This window comes from Macaca thibetana, chromosome 1 (assembly GCF_024542745.1).
Source record: "Macaca thibetana thibetana isolate TM-01 chromosome 1, ASM2454274v1, whole genome shotgun sequence".
Lineage (NCBI taxonomy): Eukaryota > Metazoa > Chordata > Mammalia > Primates > Cercopithecidae > Macaca > Macaca thibetana.
The window spans coordinates 165,309,907-165,336,870 of record NC_065578.1 but is presented as its reverse complement, the minus strand read 5'-3'; the positions used below and the strand labels follow the sequence as shown (position 1 = coordinate 165,336,870).

At 40.7% G+C, this 26,964-nt stretch overlaps 1 protein-coding gene across 1 annotated transcript; it reads left to right on the top strand.

The window, feature by feature from the left end:
* The first annotated feature begins 15,775 nt into the window (after nt 1-15,775).
* On the top strand, nt 15,776-20,637 carry C1H1orf53 (chromosome 1 C1orf53 homolog). Its single transcript, XM_050765392.1, has 3 exons — nt 15,776-16,132; nt 19,079-19,180; nt 20,420-20,637. The coding sequence occupies exons 1-3, from the start codon at nt 15,869-15,871 to the stop codon at nt 20,489-20,491; spliced, it is 438 nt and encodes a 145-aa protein (XP_050621349.1). The 5' UTR covers nt 15,776-15,868; the 3' UTR covers nt 20,492-20,637.
* Nucleotides 20,638-26,964: the final 6,327 nt, after the last annotated feature.

Sequence of the window (26,964 nt, the reverse complement as noted above, 5' to 3'; positions counted from 1 at the left end):
TCTCCTGGAGTGCTGTTTGCTAAGACCCTTGGTAAAGCGCAGTATTAGGGTGAGAATTACCCAATTTTCCAGGTGGTGTGTCTCACTTTCCTTTGGCTAGGAAAAGGAATTCCCTTCTCCCTTGTGCTTCCCAGGTGAAGCGATGCCTCACCCTGCTTCAGCTCTCACTGGGCGGGCTGCACCCGCGGACCAGCACCAACTGTCCGACATGCCCTAGTGAGATGAACCTGGTACCTCAGTTGAAAATGCAGAAATCATCCGTCTTCTGTGTCATTCATGCTGGGAGCTGCAGGCTGGAGCTGTTCCTATTTGGCCATCTTGGGTGCACCCAGGTAAAATCTTTCTGTGTTGTGCTTTTTATATCTTGTTCGAAAAAAATTCTCCTAACTGAAAAGTCATAAAGTAATCTCATGTATTGTCTTGGAAAATGTAAAGTTTTACATTTCACTTTGAAGTATTTTATTCAGCAGAAGCTGGGTTTTACATATAGTGTGAAATAGACATCTTTTTTTAAAAAAATATACTTATCTAAATAAGCTAGGACTACTGATTAAATAGTCTACATATTTCCCACCGAACTTCAATGCCACCACTGCATTATATCAAGTTTCCATACATTTGTGTGTCTGTTTATGAGATGTCTGCTATGTTCCAATGACTATTTTTCTACTACCACTTATCCAAGTCCATGTTGTCTTAATTGCATTACTTTTACAATATATCCAGACATCTAACAGGGTAGTACCACCCCATATCTTGTTCTTTGTTTTCAAAGTCTTTTGTAGTAGTATGCCCATTTATCTTCCATATAATGATTACACTTGGAATGATTTCATTTTAAAATCAACTTTTCATGTTCAATGAAAATCCCTGTTGATTTTCACCATGGGAAATACATTTAATATAGAGATCAGTGTAAGAACCATTGATATTGCTATTATAATTGAGTCTCTATCTATAATGCTTTTCAATGGTTTATGCTGTCTTTTATGTCCTCCTATAAAGTTTTAAAAATTTCTCCAAAACGTTCTTGCACATTTTTTGTTCTATTTGTTCCTGGATACTTTATATTTTTGATGTATTGTAAATCTGTCTTTTAAAATTGTATCTTCTAATTATTTGTAACATATATAGAAATAATCAAGTTGGCTTTTAATGTGAATTTTGAACTCCAATAACCCTGTACATTTTCATGTTAGCTCTAATAGGTAATTAAACTTTTTGTGTATTTTATGACAAATGTATGATATTTTATTTCTATCTTTTCAAAGTTTATACTTTTTATTTACCTACCTTGTCTTAATGCTGATAAGGGATTTTGGTACATTGTTGGAAATGGGTGGTGATAGCAGATATCTTTATTTATTCTGTGTTTTAAAGCAGTCTTCTAAAGTTTCACCATTTAGAATGATGTTCGCAGTCGATGTTTCCAGCTACGTTTGAATCATTTTAGGAAGATTCTTCCTAATCCTATGTGCACAGTTGTTTAGAAGTACTAGTTTTCTGGTGAACTAAACCTTTTGTGTTTATGTCCATTCCTTTACATTCTAGTAATGTTTTTGTCTCAAAGTTTATTTTGTCTGATATTAATATAACAGCTTTCTCTTGGTTAGAATTTGCCTGGTATATATTTTTCTTCTTTTCTCTTTCAAACCTTCTGCACTCATATTTTGTGTTTTTTAAAATAAAATAGATATTTGAAAACTCATTTCTAATATTTTTTATATTTTAATAGGTTAGTTCACTTTTACTAATGATTACTGATATATTTTAGTTTATTTCCCTAATTTTATTCTTATTCATTCCATTTTTTTTCTCTTCCTGCCATATTTTGGATTGACTGATTTTTTTGCTTATGTCATTTTTTTCTGTTTTCAAAATTGCATACTCTTTCTATACTTTTTGTGGTTACTTTTGAATTTTAGCAAGCATATTTAACTAAATCTAAGGTTACAATAACTTTTTACTCCTCCAAACAATTCAAGATTTTAAAACTCTTTAATTCTGCTTATCCCTCCCTAGGCTTACATCCTACTATTGACTATTATTTTAGCTTTATTTAATGGTGTTTTTTAAATCCCATAAATTATACATTAGGATCATAATTTCAAATAATCAGCCTTTGTTTAGCTTTACTCACAAATTTACAATTATCACTGCTTACCTTCCCTTCACACATCTCAGTCCTTTCTGCAGCACATCATTGAGGAGTTCCTTTAGTATCTACTGTTGATCAATATTTTAAGCTATTGTCTGAAAAATATTTTTCACCCCTATTCTCCAACAGTAGTTTACCTTGATATCCAATTCCAGGTTGACAGATTTTTTCACAGCTTTTAAAAAACAGTATGCCATTATTGCCTTCTTGTTTCTATTGTTTCTGCTTTCAAATCAGCTGTTAGTCTAATTCCTGAGTAGATAACTTGCCTTTTCTCTCTGGCTTTTTAGAAAGATCTTCCCTTTGTTTTAATGTTCCACACATTCACTATGAGTGTTCATAAGTGCCTATTTATTTTTAACCTGTTCAGAATTCAGTGTACCTCCTGAATCTCAGATTCTATGTGTTCTATCAGTTACAGAACAAAATTCTTTTTTTTTTTTTTTTTTTTTTTTTTTTTTTCAGACAGAGTCTCACTCTGTTGCCCAGGCTGGAGTGCAGTGGCACAATGTTGGCTCATTGGAGCCTCCACCTTCTGAGTTCAAGCGATTCTTGTGCCTCAGCCTCCCCAGTAACTGGGATTACAGGCATGTGCCACCATGCCAGGCTAATTTTTGAATTTTTGTATTTTTTTAGTAGACACGTGTTTCACCATATTGGCTAGACTGGTCTTGAACTCCTGGCCTAAAGTGATCCACCTGCCTTGGCCTCCCAAAGTGCTGGGATTACAGGCATGAGCCACCATGCCCGGCCATTACAGAACAAAATTCTTGCTACTCTTTCCTATTCCCTCCATTATCTCCTTTTAGAAGATCTATACTATAGATCTTCTAATTCTGTCTTCTATGTCCTTTTACCCCATTTAAAACCTCACATTTCTTGCTCTTTCTGTGCTTCATTCTGGATTTCTTTGTATATGAATATTTTTTCTAATTCTTGATTAATTCAAATTATTATTATTATTATTATTTTAGAGATGATGTCTCACTATATTGCTTAGATTGGTCTCAAATTCCTGGGCTTAAGCAATCTTCTCACCTTAGCCTCCTGAGTAGCTAAGACTATAGGCAGAAGCTACCACTCCCTGTTTCTTTAATTCTAATTAACTATTGTTTCACTTGTGCTGAACCTGCTCTTTAACCCACTCATTGAGTTTTTAATGTTAGCTATTCTTGTTTTCACTGGTGAATTTTCATTTAGTTGCTGTTTAAATCTATCTGGCTTTTTAAAATCTTTTATCCTGTTTCTCATGTGCCAATTCTAACTCTTATTTCCTTACAAATTTAAAGCATTATTTTATATTCTCTATCCACTATTAAATTGTTTGGCCTAAGGCTGCCTCCTTATGTATTTTAAGTGCCTAAAGGTTTCTGCGTACATAATAAACTGTAACAAAACTTGATGTGTAAGCAGAATGTAACCTACTCTTGTAACAAGTATTGGAGTATCCGCCAATCACAGTAGCTAAAATTTAGTCAACCATAGGCAGCCAACTGTTCAAATCATGTAAGGTAAAATTATGTAAGGTTCATATAAGTTAAACAGCTAGCTGTAACCAATCCAGCTGTTTCTGTACCTTACTTCTGTTTTCTGTATGCAACTTTTTTTTTCTCTCCATAAATGTGATCCAACCATGTGGCAGTCCTGGAGTTTATCTGAACCTGTTCTGGTTCTGGGGGCTGCCCAATTCATAAATTGTTCTTGGCTTATGTAAACTCTTTAATTTGTTGAATGTTTTTCTCTTAACATCAGCAATTTTATTTTTGGAAATTTTGGTTGTCAAATTATGCTGTTTGTTATTTGTGTTTACATGATGCCCAAATTCCTCATGTGTTTTGTAATTTTGGGCTGTGGGATTATGTTCAGCAGGGCTTTTTCTACAGGAATCTTATGAGACAAGGATTAAGGTTCTTTTTCTTTGTAAATTCTCTAGAAATAATTTATTTTTCTCTTTTTGCTTCTCTCAAGCAACCAGGGATTTTACCAACCTAAGACAAGTTCTTGTTATTGGATTTTACTGGACAAGGGTTTTCCTGATGTGGGTTTTACTTAGGAAACATAAACTTTTAATCTCAAACTCATGTGTGAGCGGACATCTCTTCATAAATTTTCAGGGGAGCTTGGACAGAGATAGACAAGTGTTCTGCCTTGTCCCATGATTGGCAGGTAGATTTAGTTTATAGTCCACCCATCCACTAAGGGCCGGGCTGTGACTAAGGTAAGTTCCTTACTTGCTTCACCCTAGTCCTGGCCTGACTAAGGGTAGAGCTCTTTGAATGCTCCAATTTTACAAAGGAATCTTGGCTTAAATTACTTGCCTGGCACAGGCCAAAGCTCTTACTTCTGACTCCATTCAGATGCTAAAACCCAATCATCATGGTTACAAAGACTGACAAATTTCTCCAGGGCAACAGTAGTGCCAGAGACAAATTACCTCTCTAATGTTTAGCTCAGTTTTCAATTTTTCTCTACTTTATGTAGGCTCAGCTACACATTTTTAAGATATAGTTTTATTTTTCCATTTTAAGGGTATCTACTATGCCATATTCTTGGAAACCAAAATTCCCATAAGGAAATCTTTCCCAGTAGTCTCCCTGCAGAATTTCCTCTCATGTGTCATTGGCCACTTGCTTGCATAAATCAATCAGTGGCAAGAAAACTGTGGTTTCCAAAATTTAATTAAAGACTAGTCAGGACTTACCTCAGGGACACATGTGAAAGTGATGGACAATGAAACAAAATTGGGGAATGGGGGGAATAGCTTTTGGGGAGACAAAAATAGCATGTCTGCAATATGGATAATTTAGGGGAGACTGGGCAGATTTGTCTGACTAGAACCATGTGTTTGAATTGGAAGGCAGCAGAACCTAAGACTGAAAAGGTATGTCAGGCGTGAAGGTGTGGGAGTACCATGAATGCCTAGGTAATTAGTTAATATTTTATCCTACATGTACAGTTGTGATATTGAGGATTTCTGAACCAGAAAATGATAATAAAAATGTACTATTTTGTAAATAGTGTTGACAATGAATTAGAGAGGGAAGAGACTAGAGGCAGTAATTATAATTTAGGAAACTTTGCAGTAACTTAGGCATGAAATGATGATGAACTAAACCATGTTAAATTGCAATAGGAATTCAAAGGAAGGGAGACAAATTATGAGAGAAGAATAAATGGAATTTGGTGATTCAGTTGGATATTGGATAAGTTAGGGGAGAAAAAAACAAGTATTTGGTGCCCTTAAATATATTTGATAGTGTGATAAAGACCAGTTTTCTCATTTGTAAAATTGAGGTGATTATATATTTAATACTTATCTTAATATCTTAAAAGAATATAAATATTACAGTTTCTGAATGTACTTCAAAAATTATGTAAGACTATATAAATCTTTATTAGGGCATCTCGACCATATGTAAGGATTTAATTTGGGTACTGCAGCAGGAGCTACTAGGTGTGTCTCTATTCCTTAAGGCTGTTATAGCTCATTGTGCTGGGAGAAGAACTGCTGGGAGAAGGGACATATAAATTTTCCTGTTAAAGAAAGGTATGAAGAGCAAAGGATTACAGTGGTAAGTCAGGAATGGAAAGTAGAGTTGAAGAATGAGGCAATATGAATGGTGAGTGAAGCAAACTCACTTCTCCGCTGAGTAGGTTATGTATCTTTCAGCAAACTTAAAGGATGTATCTTACAAATAATTGCAGCCAAAAAAAAAAGGAGCCTGATTTCTTAGATTACTACTTAATGGAGAACTGTCCAGGAGAAATGACTGATGAGACACAACAACAGTGGATTTTGGATAAGTAAAAAATAAACTTTTTCCCCTTTGCAGCTTTATCTAGAATTGACAGAAGCTTACATTTATGGTGTACAATGTGATGTTTTCATATATGTATTCATTGTGAAATGATTAAATCAAGATAATTAGCATATCCATCACCTCACTTTTTTTGTGTGTGGTGAGAATTTTAAGATCAATCTCTTTGCAATGTTTCAGTATACATTATTGTTAACTATAGGTACTATGATGTACAGTACATCACTAGGACTTACTCATCCTGTGTAACTGGAACTTTGTACCCTTTGACTAATACCTCTCTGTTTTCCCCTCCCCCAAATCCCTGGCAACTACTATTCTATCTCTGCTTCTTTGAGTTTGACTCCTTTAGATTTCCCATATAAGTGGTATCATGTTATTTGTCCTTCTGTGATTGGCTTATTTCACCTAGCATAATGTCCCCCAGGTTCATCCATGTTGTCCTATATCGCAGGATTTACTCCTTATGGCTGAGTAGTACTCCATTGTATGTATATACCACATTTTCTTTATCCATTCATCTGTTGATGAACATTGTGGTTGCTTCTATGTCTTGGTTGTTCTGAATAATGCTGCAATAAATATGGGTATCTCTTCAAGATCCTGATTTCAATTCCTTTGGATAAATAACCAGAAGTGGGATTGCTGGATCATATTGTAGTTCTATTATTAATTTTTTGAGAAGCCTTCATATTGTTTCCCATAGTGGCTGTACCAATTCATGTTCTCACTGACAGTATATGTTAGGGTTCCCTTTCCTCCACATGCTTGCCAACACTTGTTATTTTCATTTTATTATTTTTGGATAATAACCATCCTAATAGATACGAGATAATAACTCATTATAGTTTTGATTTGCATTCCCAATTATTAATGTTGAATACTTTTAGCTATATTTACAAAATAGAATCCTATACATGATGAAAAGGAATGTGCTAAAGCTACATGAATTAACATAGGTGCATCTCACAAAGTTGACGAAAAATCAAGTTTTATAAGGTTATATAGCTGTATGAAATCATTTATGTAAAGTTGAACAACATAAAAAGCAATACTCTATTGTTGAGGGATACTATATTGTTGAGCAATACTATATTGTTGAGGAGCGATACTACATTGTTGAGGGATATACATGTAGTGAAAGGGATGTATGGTATCTTAGTCTGTTTCTGCTACAACAAAATATTTGATACTAGGTAATTTATAAATAACAGAAATTTATTTATCACAGTTCTGGAGGCTGGTAAGTACATGATCAAGGTGCTAGCAGATTCAATGCCTGGTGAAGGCTGCTGTTTCCAAGATGGTGCCTGTTGCTGCACCCTCACATGAGTGCAAAAAGGGGACAAAAAGGAATGAACAAAAAGGGAGACAAAAAGGAATGAACACTGTGTCTTCACAAGGCAGAAGGGAGGGAAGGGTAAAAGAACCTAGCTACTTCCCTCCAGTCTTTTTATAAGGACATTAGTCCCATTCATGAGTGTAGAGTGCTCGTGACCTAGTCACCTCCCAGAGGCTCCACCTTCTAATACCATCACATTATTGATTAGGTTTCAACATATAAATTTTGGAGGAACACATAAAGCCATAGCACACCAGAAATGATAAATTCAGAATGTGGGGAAGATAAATATGCTTGGAGTGCTATGCACAGGGAGTTACAACTGTGTTTCTAATGTTTTCAACTGGGTAACAGGAATATGGGTATTGGTTATACTCTCTTCATATTTGTATGTGTGTTCACATATTCATAATAAAATTTAAGAGGCACAAGAAAACTCATCCTTCCTCTTTCACTGGTGTGATAGTCCATCTGTATTGCTATAAAGCACTACCTAAGGCTGGATAATGTATAAAGAAAAGAGGTATATTTTGGCTCACAGTTCTGAAGGGTGTACAAGAAACAGTGTCAGCATGTTCTCCTGGTGAGGCTTCAGGAAGCTTCCAATCATGGTAGAGGGCAAAGGGGGAGCCAGCATGTCACATGGTGAGAGAACAAGAGCGAGAAGAGGAGAAGAGAGAGAGAGAGCACACGAGAGGGAAAGGAAGGAGGGGCCAGGCTCTTTTAAACAACTAGATCTTGTGTGAACCCACAGAGTGAGAACTCGCTCATTGCTTTGAGGACAACTTGAAACCATTCATGAGGAATCTACCCACAAGACCTAGACACCTCCCATTAGGCCCATCTCCAACACTGGAGGTCACATTTCAACATGAGATTTGGAGGGGACAAAACATCCAAACCATATCACCTGAACATTGCCATGTCTGGATATGATGCCTGAAACTGTAGCAAGCCAGGCTGTCATTCTAAGGCAAGCAATAAGAGTATCAAGTGGGCTCACTCAGAATGCCAGGGTGAAAGACAAAGAACTTCGGTCCTTCCTGCTGCTACAAAGCCATTGAGCCAGCCTACCCTGCAGCACTTATCTCTGGACTTCTTATTTTGTGACATGATCAATGTTCTCATTTTATGCAAAGAGAGTTGCCATTTGCTGTCACTTGTAACCAAAAGCATCCTAATAGCATCCACAAAAGCTCTCTTCTTCAAATCTTTTTCTTGCCTAAAATAAGGTGTTCATTCATAGCTCTTATCAAAATCATAAACATTCTTTAATACTCAGTTCAAATTCTTCTTCTGTCATGCAACTTTTTCTCACCAAGAAACTTACAAAGATATCTCCCTATTCTGAATACCTGTATCACTTACTGTCTATAACTATTTAGGGCTACTCAAGGAGTAGGTTATTTATATGCTTACAGTCAATATGCTTTGGAAACATGATCTCTGGAATCTTGACATATAATTTTAGCTCATTGTACAAGGCTTTTAATTAATGGAAAAATCTGTTTGATTATGTAGGTATATAACAAGCTCTTGTCATTTATAAAAAAATAGTCATCATTCAAACAACCTAAGCCTCATTCCATTAAGGATTGATGGTAAAACAGGCAACTATTAAGCAGCAGAAGGCTAACATACAAAAAGGCTAAAAGCACAAAAGTGGTTTCCCAGTTCAGCAGTAACAACAGCTAATATTTATGAGCTCCCACTATGCTAGACACCATGACAGATGTTTTATATATACTATGTTATTTAACCTTCACAATAATTCAGCTTTGAGCTACTGTTCACATTCCACAGAGGAGGAAACTAAGGTTTAGTTTAAATAATCTCAATGTCACAGAATTAGAAAGTGAATAGGTTAAGATTCAATTCACATCCTAATGCCTTCAAAGCCAATGCTCTTTCAACATGCCGTGCTACCACTCAAGAACATATTCATTCAGTGAATTATGGGTGAGTCACTGTCCTTAACAATGGAATAAGATGATAGGAAGAATATATGTTTCTATCATAAAACTTAGATTGTATACGAATTAAAAAATTATGTTACAAATGTACCACTGACCATTTCAGAAATCATAAGGTGGGCATAGCACTTAATATTTTGCAGCACTCAGTCAGCCATGAAACTTTGCTTTTTCTGTTTTTATTGGTCCAACAATGCAATGCAAACAGGTTTAGCTTATAACAATGCTGTCTGAAATGTGCCATCAAAAATATCATCAGATGGAGCAACTGATGTTGATGACATTCTTACAGAATTATACAAAGAAGAAAACTCACATAGCAATAGTACAGTTTAACTGCACATTGAAGAATCACATTCCACAGGATTTCAAAAATGCATCAAATTTACACCTGTAGAAAACCTAAAGGGGCTGTGTGTGCTGTGTTGATCACTGAGCCATATCGCTCGTGCCCACCACTGGGAAGATATTAACATGTATCATACTCAGTAGACTAGTCATACACATCAATGTCATGGATATTTGACCTAAAACTCAGTGTGCCTTTCATTCCAGTCATGGAACAGTGGACATGGTTTTCTCCCTCAGGTAGCAACAAGAGTGCAGAGAACAATGCTCTGATTTGTATGTTGTATTTATGGTCTTAACCAAGATCTATTACAAATGTGTTGATATGTGGGAAATCCTACAAAACAGTGGCTGCCCATGCAATTTTAAAAGCATGATACTAATCCATTTATCTTACTAATGTAAAAATTCTTCCTTTTTTTTCTAACAATGTTCCTGGAGATTTCACTGTTATACTAAATATACATAGGAGTGGGTTTCATATCTAATACTTGTATAACAAAAGGGCTAGAAGTAATTAGTCTGGATATTTTATGTGACAGTGATTGTATACATGTAGTTTATAATTGAAATGATTGTTCAGGGTTAACAAGGCTACACTTCACTGTCAACATATACTTACTTCATTTGGAATGCAGCTCATACACTGCACTTACCATTAATTCAATGACTGTTTGGGGGAAACTTACTAAATGGATTGCCAAATAAAATCACAGTATGTTGTTATTTCAGTATATTGTGTCTCATAAACAATAGCCAGAGAACAACTGATGTATTGGCAAAACCCAATACTGCTTCATAACCATAAAATATTAGGGAAAAATACATTTGTATAATTTATTTGCTATGTTACTCATATGTAGGTTTTTGCCGCCATTATTCATTCATCTATTCGTTTAAACAAGCATTTTTTAAAGCATTTCCTATGAACTTGTGCTACTGGAGATACAGATTATTAAGACAATCTTTATCCTTAAAGACCTCACAGTCTGGCAGTAAAAACTCATGAACATAAAATTATACAATAGGAAAGTGCAAAAGTAGAGTCATGCTTTGGATATTATGGGAGCCATGGGGTGGCGTGCCGAGCCAGCCTGCAGAGAAGACTGGGGAAAGGAGACAAGGAGTAGAGTGAGCAGTCAGGAAAAGCTTACTAGAGAAGGTGGCACATAGGCTGAGGCTTTAAATACAGGTATAACTTCATTAAGGACATGAGCTGAAGATTGAGGTGATGAGAACAGGGTATTTTTTGTCAGACTAAACAGCAGATGCAAAATATGAATAATAAATCTCCAGCACTTATCAGAGTGCCCTGATACACAGTAAGCCCTCCTTATATATTATTTCCATTAAGAAACCATTCTGTTATAGCTGTAGTCAGGGGAAAGAAATGATAAAGACAACGAACAATGATAGAAGCAAAGGAAAGGACCAACTTGAGACTTTTTGACAAATTGGAGACAATTTGAGACTTCACAGATGAAACTGGCAAGAGTTGGTGATGGTCTGGATGGGGAGATGTAGAAAAAGTGTACAATTACTCCAAGATCTCTGAATTTGATGAATGATTGGGCACCCATGCCTTTAAAATTGAAAATAAATGGAAAAGTAAGATTTCAAAGGCAATGGTGATTAAGTCTGTTTTAGACATGATGAGTTTGGGGATTTTAAACATCTATGTCTAGCAGGCAGATGGCTAGATAGGTACGTTGCTCTCAAAAGCTTTGAACATGATAAAGAATCATTACATGGTAATAGATTAAAAACATAAGCATGGATAACATCACTTGGAGAAGGATTATACAGTGAGAGCAGTGGGCTGAGAATTGCTGAAGAAATCTGAAGAAAATCAACATTTAAGGATGGAAAGGACAGAAGAAGGGCTCTTTAAAAATTCAAAGAATAATCCTAAAAATAAAAAGCAAATTTTAAGAATTTGGGGTTGAAGAAGTCAAGAGAATAGCTTTGAGGGGCAGAAAACTGACCACCTTAAAAGTACAAGGAGTATTAGTTAGGGGAGTACTGTATAAGTGCACTGGATTTAGTAACACTTTAAATTGGCAGTGCAGGTAGAAGCCAGACTACCATTCTATTAGAGAATGACTGAGTGGATGAAGAGATGAAATGGCTAGATTACTTCATATTATATAGCTCATCTATACTCGTCCAAGATAACAAAAACAAAATGGAAAGATGAGAGCCAAATGCAGCAGTGCTCTAGGCATGTAACACTAGTGAAGTCACATCCACTGTGAAGTCGGCAGAGATTTGCTGGACTTGCAAATAGAAATGGTTATAATTCCCAAAAGAATTTTCTAAGACCAGCTCTGTGAAACAAAGTGTGCCATTGGATGTCCGATTAAATGAAACAAAGATTCCCTATAGGCAACCTTAGGGGCATGTAACATTTGCTCTCAATCATAAGAATTGATAGTGAAAATCCACTCTACATGGAGCATGACATGTCATAACACACCATTCGGGTATTTAGAAAACATCAAATACATAATCAGTGTCCAAATGGAAGTGTGCAAAACCGGCAGTAAATGGACAAGAAGTCTGTTGGTAGCTCTGTGGTTCCAGCAATAATTTGTCCACTATCAGCTCAATACATTCATAATTCATTAAAAGGTAACACTTAAAGTCAAAGGCAGCATCTCAAGGGCTTAGATCAGATCATTTAATAATATATGCATCTGTCTTATTTGTCAGTAAAATAGGTCATTTTATTTAATAATATAATTCAATAAGATTTCAGATTTAGTATCTCTTTCACTTAGTTTTTTACAGAAATATTTGCAACAATACATATTTTCAAATATGCAATACTATGTATAGAAATTTAATATTAAAATTTCATGACATTTTTGTCCAGTAATTAGGAATATGTATTTGAGAATAAAAAACTGCTGACTCATTTATCCATTCAAAAATTCATTATTCATTATTCACCTTGTACCGTAATACTTTCTGCAGAAGTACAAGTTGGGCTGTGGAGATAAAAAGATGAAAATGACATGTTCCCTATTATGACCTGTTGGGAAAACAATGCAAAAAAATACAAAAAGTTGAAATGGCACAAATAATTGTGAGAAATCAAAGGAAGGCTTTTAGAGGGGACAGAGGAACATAAAAAAACTTTAAAAATGAACTTTTAAATACTAAATATTAAAAAGGACTGGGTGGGCTGGCGGAATTTTCTTTGCTTTTGAAAGTCACGCTATAGTGGTCTTTTGTGAATTGTATCCTGAGCATTAATACAGGCCATTTTCAGCAATAGATTTGGATTGGTTGCCCAGAGGCAGATCCAGGGATAGACCCTGATTGGCTTAAGTATAATCTATACTCAAAAGACTGGTTCTGAAATGGGCACATGATAAAGATATGGCTGACAGGACAAGGACCAGAAAGGATGAAACCATGGGAGCTGTCTGCAGCTATATTTCACCAATGAGAAAAATGCCTGCCTGAAAAGAGAATTAGCATTGAAGAGGCTAAGCAGAAAAATGAAAACCAAGCCCTGTTGAATCCTGAATCAAGTCATGCTTCATGGTTATATGAGCAAACACATTCGTTTTATTGTAACCCGATTGAGTTGTGTAATCTGTATCTTGCAACCTAGAGAGTCCTAACATACCTATTTAAAAATTAATATCAATGAAATCTAGGGGAATGCATTTCTCTGATCTCCCCACCTCCAACATAACAAGCATGTTCAATATTAACACAAATATCCCAAATGATATAATCAATGTTATAAAATATATCAAATATTACATTACATGTTACACACAGAGTTGTGGCACAAAATGACTCTTTCTAGGGCAAATCTAAATGTAAATACTTTGTAAATAAAGTTCAAACTTTATGCAACACTCTAAGGTGGGACTTAGTACCCCACTTTCATACAGTTTCGTCTACTATGAGCACAGAGAATCTGAGAAATAAGCACATGATAGAATAAGCTAAGGGTAAAGCCCTGAGGAGGCTTTCTAAAACAAGAGACATAATGAATGAAAGTTACTTGGTGAGAAATGACATGGACTCTAAAGTATGAAGATCAAATGAAAATTGAAGGGGGCAGGTAATCTATTCAACATCTAAATGATAATGGGAATGGAGAAGACAGAAAAAAAAAAGTTTTTGGTTAATTCAGTAATCTGCTTTACCAAATAATCCGAAATTCATTTCTACATCTCTTTAAAATTGCTGTTTTTAGGCCAGGCGTGATGGCTCACACCTGTAATCACAGCACTTTGGGAAGCAGAGGTGGGAGGAGCCCTTGAATCTAGGAGTTCAAAAGCAGCCTGTGCAACACTGGGAGACCCCGTGTCTACAAATAAAAAATTAGCCAAGCATGGTGGCACACACCTGTAGTTCCAGCTACTCGGGAGGCTGAGGTAGGAGGATGACTTGAAATCAGGAATTAGAGAGTACAGTGAGCTATGATTGCACCACTGCACTCCAGCCTGGGCAACAGAGTGAGACTCTGTCTCAAAAAAAATAAAATTAGTTTTTAAATTTTGAAATAATTATAGGTCCACACGCAGTTGCAGATATGGTACTGTATTTACTTCACCCAGTTTCCCCCAATGCTCACACCTTAATGCTAACAGTACAATATGAAAACCAGGAAGTTGACATTAAAACAACGTATGTATAGCTCCATGGCATCTTATCACATATAAATTTGTGTAATCATCATGGTCAAGATAAAGAATTATTCTGTTACCCACAAGATCTCTGTTGTTCAAGCCCTTTACAGTCACTAACACCCTCTCATCTCCACCAAAAGAATTTCATGTAACAATACGTACTCTTCCTAGATAAGATAGTTCTATTATTTTCTATTTAAATATGGTCTAGTCTATTTCATTCCTGTAAAATGCTGTCTCTACCCTTTGAATCGATGACATGGCCTATTAGTGGATCCTGATCCTTAATTTTAAAGACAATGCAATAAATTAATTTCAGGTTTTTGTTGGTGCGGGGACCTGACTTATGGTGAATGTAACATCACAGTTGTTCATTTTTGGTGATCTCAAGTTTGGTCCCACTCTTCCGCAGCTTTCCCTAGGGTCCCTCCTTCGCTTTCCAGATTTTAAACTCTCCTCAGATTACTAAACAGTCTCCAGATCCTAATTTTTTATTCCAACAAAAAGAAAACCAATTTGCAAAACAGAATTCCAATTTATTAATTCACTGAGATTTTTAATGAACCAATAGGATTGTTTCGATCAGCTCCTGCTAAGATTTAAGAAAATGACAATATGACTACAGGGTTGCATGGTAAACACAGAAACCAAAAAAACACGTAGTGATGGTCTATAGTGGTTTAGTCACCTTTCTCCTATACAGCTGAAGAATCAACTTTTGTCCTCAAAGATAAATTCCTGCCCTCAGTTCTTCAATATTGAAGAGCACTAACAAAATTGGTACTCTTCAGCCCTCCTTTTCTTGAAACCCAGACTGGGGGTAGGAAGAAGGGGTGGTGTTAATTTAATGCTAACACCTGAAATTACCTCCTGGGCTTGCGATAATTTTCTCAAATTCAATTCTGTGACGGTATCAAGATAACTTTCAACTATCAGAAAGGAAAAAGGGTTTTAGTTTTGATTTTGTAACTATTCAGCAACATGAACACAACACCTTTTCTTATTCAGTGTACGATTTTACTTTTGGCCCTTATTTTAGGGTGGGCCAAAGAACCAAGCAAAGAAGGCTCCACTTCCACCTTTATTCGTATCACATATTACCTGGAAACACTCAGCCTTTTCTGGATAGGCCCAAGGTGGTGATTCACAAACCTCAGGTCTTTTGATCACTTCCTGGGATCTTAACAGTAGTGGAGATCATACTGAATGATCCCAAGTCCAGTTTGACATGAGAAAAAATGTCAACCTTTCAGCTGGGTGGGCGTGGGGGGAGAAGAAGAAGAGCTTAGAATTCAAGTCCAAAGATGTGGAAACAGCAGGCTCTTCCCCGTCCTGGCAGCTCATTAGAGCCTCGTTAGCTGCCTTAAAAGCCCATTTTATTTCCGCAGCGGGCCCGGTGGTGAAGGCAGAAGGCTCAGTCCGTGGGCCTCCACCTGCTCCCCTGGCAGCGCAAACCGACCCCACGCAGCGGTGGCCACGAGCTGCCCAAGACCGGCTCGCCGGGCTCAGGCCCGCGCTGGTCGCCCCTCGGGGCCCCAGCGCCGGGTGCTCCGCCTCCCAAGACCGGCGGCGGCATGGCGGCCAGGCAGATCTGGGCACTGGCGGGTCCCGCGCTCTGGAGGCAACCTCCCGCCGCCCCACCGCCAGCACCTCTCTGGGTCCGAGCTGGGTTCCGACAGCAGCTCAGTTTAACCCTCTACTCTGCTAACGAGGAAAACTGCGGCGGCTCCGCGCCCGGCACGCCGAGTAGGCCGGAGAAAGCGGCGAGGCCTTCGGTGAGCGAAGAGTTAACGGTGGCGGAGCGACGGATCGCAGAGCTGCACGCTGCCGCCTGCGCGGTGAGACCCCCTCCTGCCCGCCCCGCCCCGCCCCGCCCCGCCCCGCCTCCGCCGCGGCCGCCCGGGGCTCGGCGCGCCTGCGCATCCCGGGCCTCTCCAGACCCGAAGGCCGCCCGGCAGAGGCAAGAGTTGCTGGACGCCGGTGCTGTCCTGCCTCGGGCGACACGCGGCACGCACACTAGCTTCCAGCTCCGACCTTTTCGCGGGAAAACTGGCCACAGTTCGCGTTCTAGACAAAGGGTTTATTTACCCTGTATCTGTCTTGAGTATGAGTGTGATTGGTTTTCCAATCAGCGTCCGAGCTAAACTCCGGTCGCGGTGTAGGACCCACTGCCGGTGCACTCTTTTGTGGTGTATGTGTGTGTGTTGCGGAAGGGAGTGTCAAGGAATTGATGGAGAAAGTGGAGAGACTGAGAAGTCACAACAAAAATGTGTGTTTTTCTGCATTGTCAGTTGAACACTTAGCCATCCAGTGATTCTTAAAAATGAAAAAAATAAGACATTGACACATTTATTTTAATTTTTCCATTGGCTGCTTGTCCTTTCTCTTAACTCTTAGCGGGCGGAGTAGAGGGAACTACAATCTGGCGTTTGTAGACACTCGAGCTGTTTTCTCTTGTTTTGCGGATTTGACAATTGCCTGTTAGTACCAGTATCTAAACTTCTCTCCCTTTACGCCTTCTAACACAGTCTGCGTGAGTTTAAAGGCAGCTTGGTTATGTTATTACCTTTACAAAAGAAACAGAAAAAAAGAGAAACTGACTAAAGATAGAAAAGAAGTATGAAATGAACCCATTTAATAAGCTGTGTGTGTGTGCCTCCAGTACTTGATGGGACTGATATTATATGGTATGACTTAAGCCAAAGGGGTAGAGAAGAAAATCTCAGAGCTTACCTCAAATTGACTTATTTCAGTAATGACAGTAGGCCCTGAGAATCCATGTCGGTCTGACCCGTTCAAGTGTTGAAACTGAATAAAGACTCATCAGGAAGTGACTGGCAGCTTTTGATTGTTCTTGGTTATGCTCTCCTTTAAAAAAAAAAAAAAAAGTATGTAATTTGTTCTAATTCACCATATAGATATGGTAGATATTAAAGAAAAATTTCATTCTCTTTAGAGCAAACACCAGTATCATGTGAAGAAATTTTCAATCAGCCTAGGGAAGGAAAGGAACTTTTTCTCACTCGGGAAATCCACACCTGTTTCATCATGTCAGTATCACAGGTTAAATGACTATCCAGGAGACCATAAGTAAGCCCAGTAAATAACAAGCTGCTTGTTTTTCTTTTTCGACAAATCAGAGCCCCCTCACGATGGTCCTTCTTCCAGCCTCAAGGCAGATAGCTCTCTTACCTTTCTCTGGGTACCGATGCGCATCACTGAACATCTTGCTCTCCAGTCAAACTGTCAGCACCCTTGCCTCATCTTTGTCTGTGGCCACCATTACGTGACGCTCATTTACTGAGGACAAATTAAGTTTTTGTGGGCAGCCAGCAAGCTCAGAGGTGCTCAATCAACATGGAAAGCTGTAGAGCAGGCGCATGCGCAGGAGCAATCTGTTAGGCTTCCAGGTTGCCAGATAATTGCCCTCAGAAGACTCCCAGAAGCTATGAAAAGTGAAAAGAAGCCTGCTACAGAGTTCCTAGTGTTTTTTTGTTTTTCTTCCAAGTCTCCAAACAGGAGCTTTGTAAATAAATAAAGAAGTGAGGTCCTGACAATCGGTCATTCTAAGATAGTGCTGAGTGCTCCTGATTTCCTGTAATCTGCTTCTGTGGTCCCACTGGATTTGGGAAGCCTCTCTCAGACCAGCCTTGGGACTTGCTTGGATTTCTGCTGCCCTGCCCTGCTCTACCTTTGCTGGAATGCATTAGGGTGAGACTAGACTTAACTGTGCGTGTCCTTTTGCTACACACTTTATTCATGAAACATTGGGTTAAAACCTCAACCAGAATAAAATATTCTGCCATTAAATAAGACACTGAAGAAGTTGTTGGTGGTTCATACAAAGTGTGTTTGTCATAAGATATGCAAGTTTCATGTATATTTTAATGAAAAAGGCTCTGTACAAGATTGATACACACTGAGTTATTGCGTGGTAAAAAGGTTATATAAAAAGTGCATGGGAACTTTCCTCTACAAAAACCCAAGGCTAAGTAATATCATCCACACGACCCAAATCCACAGAAAAGGTTGTGTTATTTACTTTTCCCTTCCCACAAAGTACTTGAGACGCCTTTTTAAGTCATGTTTGAATGTAGATAGAATATACTTCCTTGACATTTGAAATAGTACAATAAAAGTTTCTTTTGATCAAACTTGTCAAAGCAGTGAGAGTTAATATGTTAAAACAATACTTTTTTTTCACTTAAAAATACAACTAATAACACACCAGCAAAAAAAAAAAAATAGTATAAAATGTGCAATGAAGTAACACATGAAGGTAAAGAAAGTGTTCAATAATAGCAAAGGTAATACTTTTCTATAAGAACCGTTGGTTTTGATTAGCGCCTTTTCTGTAAGTTTAAATCATTATCCACATATTTTAAGTACTGAAATTCCAACTGCAACTTCTGAGTGAAAGTTCATTTTCAGCCTCTTAAGCTCTTAAAATCATTTAAATCACCTGTTATTAAGCTTGTTACCTAGAAACCAAATGAAAAATATCAGAGCAGTGGCTACATAGTTATTAGGTACAGAGGAGTTCTTGTTTTTCCATCAACTTCTCATTTTTCTCAAACTGTATATTTTCTCCTTATGTCACATAAAGTTGGATTGTATATAATGCTGGAGTGCTTTTGGTCTTTAATTGCAAGTGCCACTAAAACTGCTGGGAAGAAGTTTAATATTGTTTAAAATTTTCTGCAGTATTTTATGAGTAGACATAATGGTGAGGAGATATGATGAATATTGAGATTAATGAATTGTTTCATTTTATTGCACTTCAGGCTGGCCAGCTAAACTATGTGGATCCAGCTACTGGCTATGTGGTGCTCACACAGATTGCCCACTTGCAAAGAGGTGAATGTTGTGGCTCTGCTTGCAGACATGTGAGTAGCAATTCTCGCATTACAGCAGCAGTTTGCAGTGCTTCTGTAACTTCGTAAATACCTATTATTTGAACAACAAGTCAAATAAAAAAGCCAAATAGACCTGGAGCGCACTTTTTACAAGCTACTTTAGCCAACGACAATGAAGTCCTTAGTACCAACGTAGGACCTTTAAAGTTAATAGAATTTTGTAAAATTTCACTGTGAGCATCAATTCCTTGAAATGCTGTGATTTGAAATTCATGGGAGCTCTTTATTACAAGGAAACTTTTCATGGGGTTTCAAATAAGTTGTTTTCATTAGGCAAGTACAAAGAGGGCAGGAAAAGAAATCTAGAATGTTGCAAACTAGGTCCCTCTTCTTTATTAGTTGAATAAATAGAAACTCACCCAGCATTGAGAGGTAGGTTTCCTTCAGATAATGATTTTTTCTTTTCTTCTTTTCTTCCTTCACTCCCTCCCATTTTTCCTCCTGTCTCTCTCTCTCTCTTTCTCTCTCTCCCCCCCTGCCCACCCTTCCTCTTTCTGGTTCTTCCTGTGGCTTTTTTCCAGTCTGTGTTTGAAATAACTGTGAAACAAGATTGTACCGCATGTAGTGCCTATACATTTCCTAAAATGTTTATTTCAATAGGTACCTCTCTATGTTCACTAATTAAGATAAACTAACTTCTCCTTCCCTATTATAAGCAAAAAATAAATGGAAATGGGTTCTTCACTATTACTTTTTAAAGGCAAAGTGGTGAGGTAAATTGTTATAGGTCAAGATTATAAACAGTAACAACCTCTGTTTACAGAATACTTTGTATGTTTTGGTGCAAGAAGGTGTAATTTCCTTTAACTGGCCACTCTATAATTAAAGAATAGACACTAAATGCATGTATTAACTATACCCAGGATTAAAAATTAAACCTTCCATTTTATGTATGTTCCTGTGCCCTTAGCTGTTTCTAATCAAATGCCTAAGAGCTTTTTGTAAATTGAGGACTTGAGGATTTTCTAAAAGTGGATTTTTTTGACAGTAAAATTCTTAAATTTGGAAGGATGAATTTAGGAAATGGTTCTTGGATGCTAATTAGGACCATTTGCCTGAGGTTGCCAATATTCTCTTAGTCTGCAGGACCTGATAGATCAAATGATCTATATAAAATTGTTAACAGTCTCTTTTTGTCACCATGAGAAGTCTGCTTTTTCAAGATGATTGTTAAATATTTAGTAATAATTTGTTTTATTTCTTCTGCAGTGTCCGTATGGTCAAGTCAATGTTAAAGATCCATCTAAAAAGAAGCAATTCAATTCATATTTTTATGTTTGACAACAATTTCATCTCTGTTCTCTAACTGTGCTTGTATTTTAAAAAAAATAAAGCCCTAATTCAGAATTGCTGGGTTATTAGTTTTGAACACTAGTTTAATCCTAAATACATATATTAAAAGAACATCAATAAAATGAAAAAGCTAACAAATGTTTGTGTGTTTCTGAAATGGCACATTGATAGTTATTTTCCTTTCTTTTTGCTTCATTATCAGACACATATGTTGAAGAAAGAAAATAATGGCTGTTCCACTAAATAAATAGTAGCAATCGGGTCACATTAGTAGCTCTTGGTTTTTCTTAGCCTCCGTTCTCCTACTGTTTTCTCATTCAGTGTTAGCAATCCAAGGGAGGTTGCTGGCAAATAGAAGAGTTTTAATATATTCTTCATTTTATTTATATCTTGAGCTATATGGAGATTGATATAATATATTGTGCAGCATATGAATGCCCAAGAAGTGCCGCCCTGCATCAAGAAATGCTCTCATCTTCCATCTGTTCTTTCAATAAAAACTTTGAATCATTTTGACTTGAGGGTTAGGCAGCTGAAGATGTGTCACTTAGACCATCCTTTCTTTTGTCCCCCACCCTTTCCTCCTGTATTTCTTTTGGCATTTCCTAGGCAAACCTATCTTTGAACATTTTATTAGCTGTACACTTTTCATTCACTGCGGTGATGCCGGTGGGCATCAGTCTCCAGCCTGAGTCAGGAGCTTACATGAGCTTCTTTCCACACCTTCCCTGCTTCCTATGAGGATAGCAGTCCCCAGGAAGCCCTTTCCTAACCAGTTGCAGCTGCTCAGAAAAATGAGGCTGCTGCCCACTTGGAAGACTGGCTTTGCCCAGAGCTGACTCCCAGCCTTCCCTCAGTGAATCTGAAAGGTTCTTGGACATCTCAGGGGTCTGCCTCAGGTTCTGCCTGTGGCCCAAATAACAGCTCTAGAAATCTTAAGCAAACAAAATGTTTTGGTACCTTCTCCCACATTCAATTCAAAATAAAAGCCATTTTTAACCGTGAAATAAGCGAGAAGAAGCCCAATAAGGTTCTAATTTTCCTCTTGATTATGTCTTTTTTTTTTAATGTCAACTATTAAAATGTCTCCCCAAATTGTTGCCTTTTTTTGTGCCCTACTTTTACTGGTGCTCTAACCATGGTGCCCTCAGTAACACTGCCCATGAGCCCTGAGAGGTAACAGCAGGATGTAAAAGAGTGGTGTCTGTGGACTGGTACTGTCCTATCTGGAAACCACTTTGAGAGGAGTAGGAGAAGGTGATCAGCATTGTGATCATTGAAGCAGTTTTCCAGAAAAGCATAGGGCTTCCTGGGAGCCAGTTTCCTTTCCATTTTTTGGTCAAGAAGCAACCACAGTTCCATGTTTTCTGCTCGATTTGAAGATTAACAAGGCCATTTTCTGTGTGGGGCATAGATAATGTTTCTTTAGCAGCCCCCCAAGACAGAAGAGTCTAAAATGTCATCTTCCTGGAGAATAGGGGAACGAACAAAGGAAGTTCATTTTGAAAAGGGGTCTGAGGTAAGACTGTTCTGAGAAAGCCCCTTAGCAGGTGGAAAGATGCCTCCTTCCTCTTGGCAGCTCTTGCCTCTTCCCAGTGCTCTCCCTGTAGTAGGAAACTGGCCGAAAAAGAAAGGATGTTCATCACGGAGGACCCTTATGTGGGACGTTTGTAATTCTTCTTGGCAATTCTTCCTGGCAGAACTTCAAGCCTTAAGGGCAACAACAGCAAAGGAGCCGCTGGGGGGCTGCGGCTGGGACTAGGGAAGAGAGATGCTCATAGTCTTCCCTGCTCCTGGATCCAGAAGGAGGGCTGAAGTTTGCTGTAGTTCTAGAGTGATGCATGTGAACAACATGTTAGGGGTGGCAGCGGGGGCGGGTGCTTCCACATTAAATACAATATGGCCACATAAATGGGTCTCCTGTAAGAGCTTTAAGCTATATTGTATTCGCACATTGTAAAGTAAAATTCAGGTTTCTTATTAGGTGTATATATACAAACACATGTGGATGCCAAGAAATAGAGACTTACTTAGAGACTTTAGAGTTTAAATCAACTCTGGTGCTGCTTCACTTTCAAGGTTTCTGGAGACTCCTTCTGCCCCAGGGTGCAATAAATCAAGGGAAATTGATTTTTAGGTTGTTTCGTATGTGAAACGACCCAACGAAAACCAGGAATCTTGTTTTGAAGGTTATCAGGGTGGGATGTGAAGACAGATCCCTGCAGCGTTGATTCTCGCAGCAGGTGGATCATGATGCACACTCCTCTCTCTTCAAGAAGCAGCACTGCCCCCACTGTTTATACAGAGCAGGGAAGAGAAGGGCTTTTATTTTTTCAAGTAAAATTTAAGGTTCCCAAACAGGGTGTGTTTGAAACAGCGCCCTTAGAAGTGGAGGCACTCTCTGGGCCTGGCACGTGTCTTTGTTCCAGAGCAGCACCCGTTCTCCAAAGGCATTGGCAAAGTCTGTTCCACACACACGGTTCCACTGTCAGAAATCTGCGAATCTTAGATTTGTCTCCAGGCAAGACTGGGGAAGAGAGCTCACTACCAGACAAATGGCAATTGGCATGTTGTCTTCCTATGAGCACTTTGAGATCCCACAGCCCCTGGCTAGTGCAAAAGGAACCTCACCCTCCACTCCTTGCTGACACCTGCCATTTCATCTTTTCTAACATTCAAGCCATGACTTGAGTTTGTGGATTGGATGTCTATGGTGGAGGAGTGAAAAATCGGTGCTATTTTTTCACTACCATGCAAAAATTAAGACATAATCCTGGATGCCAAAACTATCCCCTCCCCTCATTAAAAAAGTAAGATATTTAAGTCGGGGGTGGAGGGGAGAGAAAGTCTACATCCTATTTCGCCAGTCTCTCTGAAGAGCCTAATTTCTGAGAAATAGGTTGTGGAAGAACCCGTAACTATCTTTAGCCAGAGACTGAGCTATCCCTGGAATGTCCAGCGTACCCTGGACCTCTGGATGCTCTGATGTGTGCTGGGGTGCCCAGGGCACTGGGTTGACCTCTGTCCCCATAAACAGCTTCGAGGTTGGGCTCATGACACAAAACGCACAGATTCACGTGGCTTTCCTTTCTGGCACTGCAGGCATAAAAGACAGTGTTAACCAAGGAATCGTGGACGCTAGAGGAATTGGGAGAGCTTTAACGACCACATCCTCCAAGCAGAAATTTGTATTCAAAAGTGTGAGCTTCGGTGCGCGTTTCAGTGTGAGTGCGCCTGCGTGTGTGTGTGTGTGTGTGTGTGTGTGTGTGTGTGTGTGTGTGTAGAATGGATGTCGTTACCAAATACCTAAAACGGTATTGGACCGCAAAGAGGTTAAGCCCGGTTGCTTTAGACAGGGATGAGTTGAAAGCACCCAAGAGTTTTTGGGTGGGTATCGCCGTCCATCCATTCGATGGCCTCGCTGATGAGCATAGAAGATGAACCCGGGAGGACTGTCTTTTCCTGGCTGCGAAACCTGACCGATATAGGGGATATTCTAGAAGAAAGAGCTAAGGAGGCCAGGGCGGAACGAGGAAAGTCAGGCGTGGGGGAGATTGAAAGGTAAACTGGTGGGACTGACCGGGCTGGTGGGACTAGTTAGCGAAGCCAAATGTTTGGGTAGGAAGAGAGATCTTGTAGGAGGTACTCCGAGCGACATTCCTGAATTTGGGATGAAAAGAGAAAGCCAGGGAGCTCGGGTTCCCAGCTTCTGGTCTGTTCCTTACCGACCCTAAAATGTATGGCAGAGCTTGTGTGGCAGGCGTGGAGGCGGCGTCCACCCCCACTTGCCCCACGTGCAGCCGCAATCCCACGCGATTTTCGCAAGCGGCTTGGAGGCAAGCGGGCGTCCCCCCACCCCGCCCACTGCGCCCTGGACCCAAGCCACGCACCGCCAAGGAGTAGCTATGGTGGCACGTGTAGGAGGGGCGGGTAGGCAGGGCGGCACCATCACCCGGACCAGCATCTTGGAGCGGCCAATCTCACTGCTCATATTCTCCTCCCCACCCGTGTGGGAGCCTTGCTGTAATCCCCCGCCTCCCCATCTCAGACTGTGAGGGGCGCACCGGGTGGGGGAATGGGTAAATAACTGGCCCAAGGCCCAGCTTCCCGGTTCTCCCTCCACTTTCCCGCTGCCTGACTGCGCGCCGGGCAACGCAGCCCCTCGGGAACCTGACACAAGGTAATGTGGCCTCCACCCCGTCCCAGGTCTGGCTGCATCCCCTCGAACCCTTGCCTGCCCGGGTCCAAGTGCGGATTTTCTCCCGGAAGGTTAACCACCACCCCCATCCCCTAGCCGGGGCCCGGGAGGAAGAGATGCCCCGGCTCTCCTGTTGACCCCGCCGCAAACGCCGACTTCGAGCGCAGAATACTCCCCAGAGTGTTGGGTTCTTGATACCCAGCCCGGGAGCGCGGAGAGTGAAGGAGGGACCGGGAGGGGAAGGCGGGGACGCGGTGGGTGAACAATCAATGGCTTAGCCTAGTTTCCCCGCAGGAGCTACCGCCCATCCACCGTCTATGCAGGCACCAGCTGGCGGCAGCATCTTTTAGGTACAAGCTGCAGGGAGGCAAAAGCTGGCTGGGGGGCCGGGAGCCCAGGGCACGCCGCGGGACTCCAGCCCCCCTGCTGCGCCCCAGCCTCAAGATGCTCTGGGCTTTATGAGGTTGAGTTACCGCCGAGTCCTCCATTAACACCTCCTCTGATTATTGAGAGGCTGGAAGGGCTGAACGCAGCCTCAGAGCGTTTCTCTGGGCACTGGCCCACGTCTGTGCCCTCTGCCCACCCCTTCTTCCTCCCCCTCCCGATTTGGAAGCATAAACAGAAAATAAAAGACAGGTGGAGAGAGCTAAGGGTCAGAGGTGAGGGAATCAGATCAACTCCAACGGGGTGGGGGAGAGAGAGAAGGGAGAAATTAATTTTCATCCAATGCTTTATTTATTTATTTGGATTAACAGAGGGACCCTCAGCGAGACTCGAGGACTGACCCGCACCTCTGGCCGCCGCCTCCCGCCTTTCCTCGCCGAGAACCGAGTTCTAGTGGGGGAAACGTCTGACATCTGGACCTCAAGGTAAGACCCTGATGGAGATGTTTTAGTCGGAGTAGTTTTCTGTCCTCGGAGTGCGCCCGGACGGCCGGGAGTTTCAGGGACGTCTTGGGAGCCTACCAGAGGAAGGTCCGGCTTTGCTCCAAGCCGAGTCCCTACCTGAGGTCTCCGCGGGAGGAGCGGTTTGGACGCGCCCCACCGGATGGGAGGAGGTGCTTGGGAAAGCCGGGCCGTACCGCCCGGCTGACGCGCGGCTTTTCTCTGCCAGTGCAACCACCATTACGGCGTGATCCACTCCTTTTCCTCCAAGAATGCTGAACGGTACCACTCTAGAGGCAGGTGAGTTATGTGCCAGGTTCCTTGCGATGTTCTCTGCCCCTTGGGCCAGTGCGTATGTAATGTAAATGTGTGTGCGTGTGTGTGCGCCTTCGCTGGGTGGAACGAAGAGGAGTGTGTGTTTGTCTTAAAAATTAAACCGCTCTTCGTAGGCTCAAAAAACCACATTCGTTTTCAGAGTCTCCTGATAGGATTCCTGAAACCTTCGTTTCCCTCTTTTTGCCTTTCTCTTTGACTGTCTTCGACTTTCCTCAGGATCAGGGTCCGGGGCGCCAGGCAGAGGTCCTGGTTCCACTGATCCTCCAGTAGTCAGTGGCGCAAGGGACGCGCTCCCGACCCTCCCCTGAGCTGCTGGGGATGTCTCTTTCTTGGACGGGATGGAAGGGGGGCCGAGAAGACACCGTTTCTCACCCGGGTAGGGGTTAACTGGAAACTGGCTTCACCCACATTCTTTTGTTGTTGTTCAGTCCTAACCTAGCGCAGCAGTTTCTGCGCCGGATCTCAGCGGACGCAGTGCGGGACTTCTCCCTTTATTTCTGCGGAGCTGAGGGCAGGCGGCGCAACAAATCTCAGGTAAAAGAGCATCAGATTTCAGAAGCGCTGTGTTCTAAACTTGGCGCACGCCCCTTTGGGGAGAAGAGCCCCGGGGCTATAGAGGATAGAGGTTTGAAGGAAGCAAAAGTCGGCGAGAGGCTTTTTGTCACAAAGGGTGAGGGTAGGCAGAGAACGTGCCAAGGGGCAGGGCCTTGGCCGGGGACTACCGCCCAGCGAGAGACTGGCAAGGGTGTGCAGCTGGAGCGTGGCCTCGGGTGCCCCTTTCCAGGCAGCCGAACTCCGCCTGTCCCAGCTCTGCTTGGCTCACTTCCATTTGTCTTGAGGGAGGCCCCTCTAGTAGAACTGAATCAGAAGTGCGCCCGTGTAGCAGCCTCAGTATAGATCTGCCCACCTAGGTGTAGGGGGAAGTTTTACACATAGAGTATTTCAGTCTCCACTATCTGGAGAAAGGCCCCAGCGTGTCCTGGCCATCCTCTCACCTTCCATCCAGCGCAGCCCGGGCATCCAGGGACAGGTGGCATGGCACT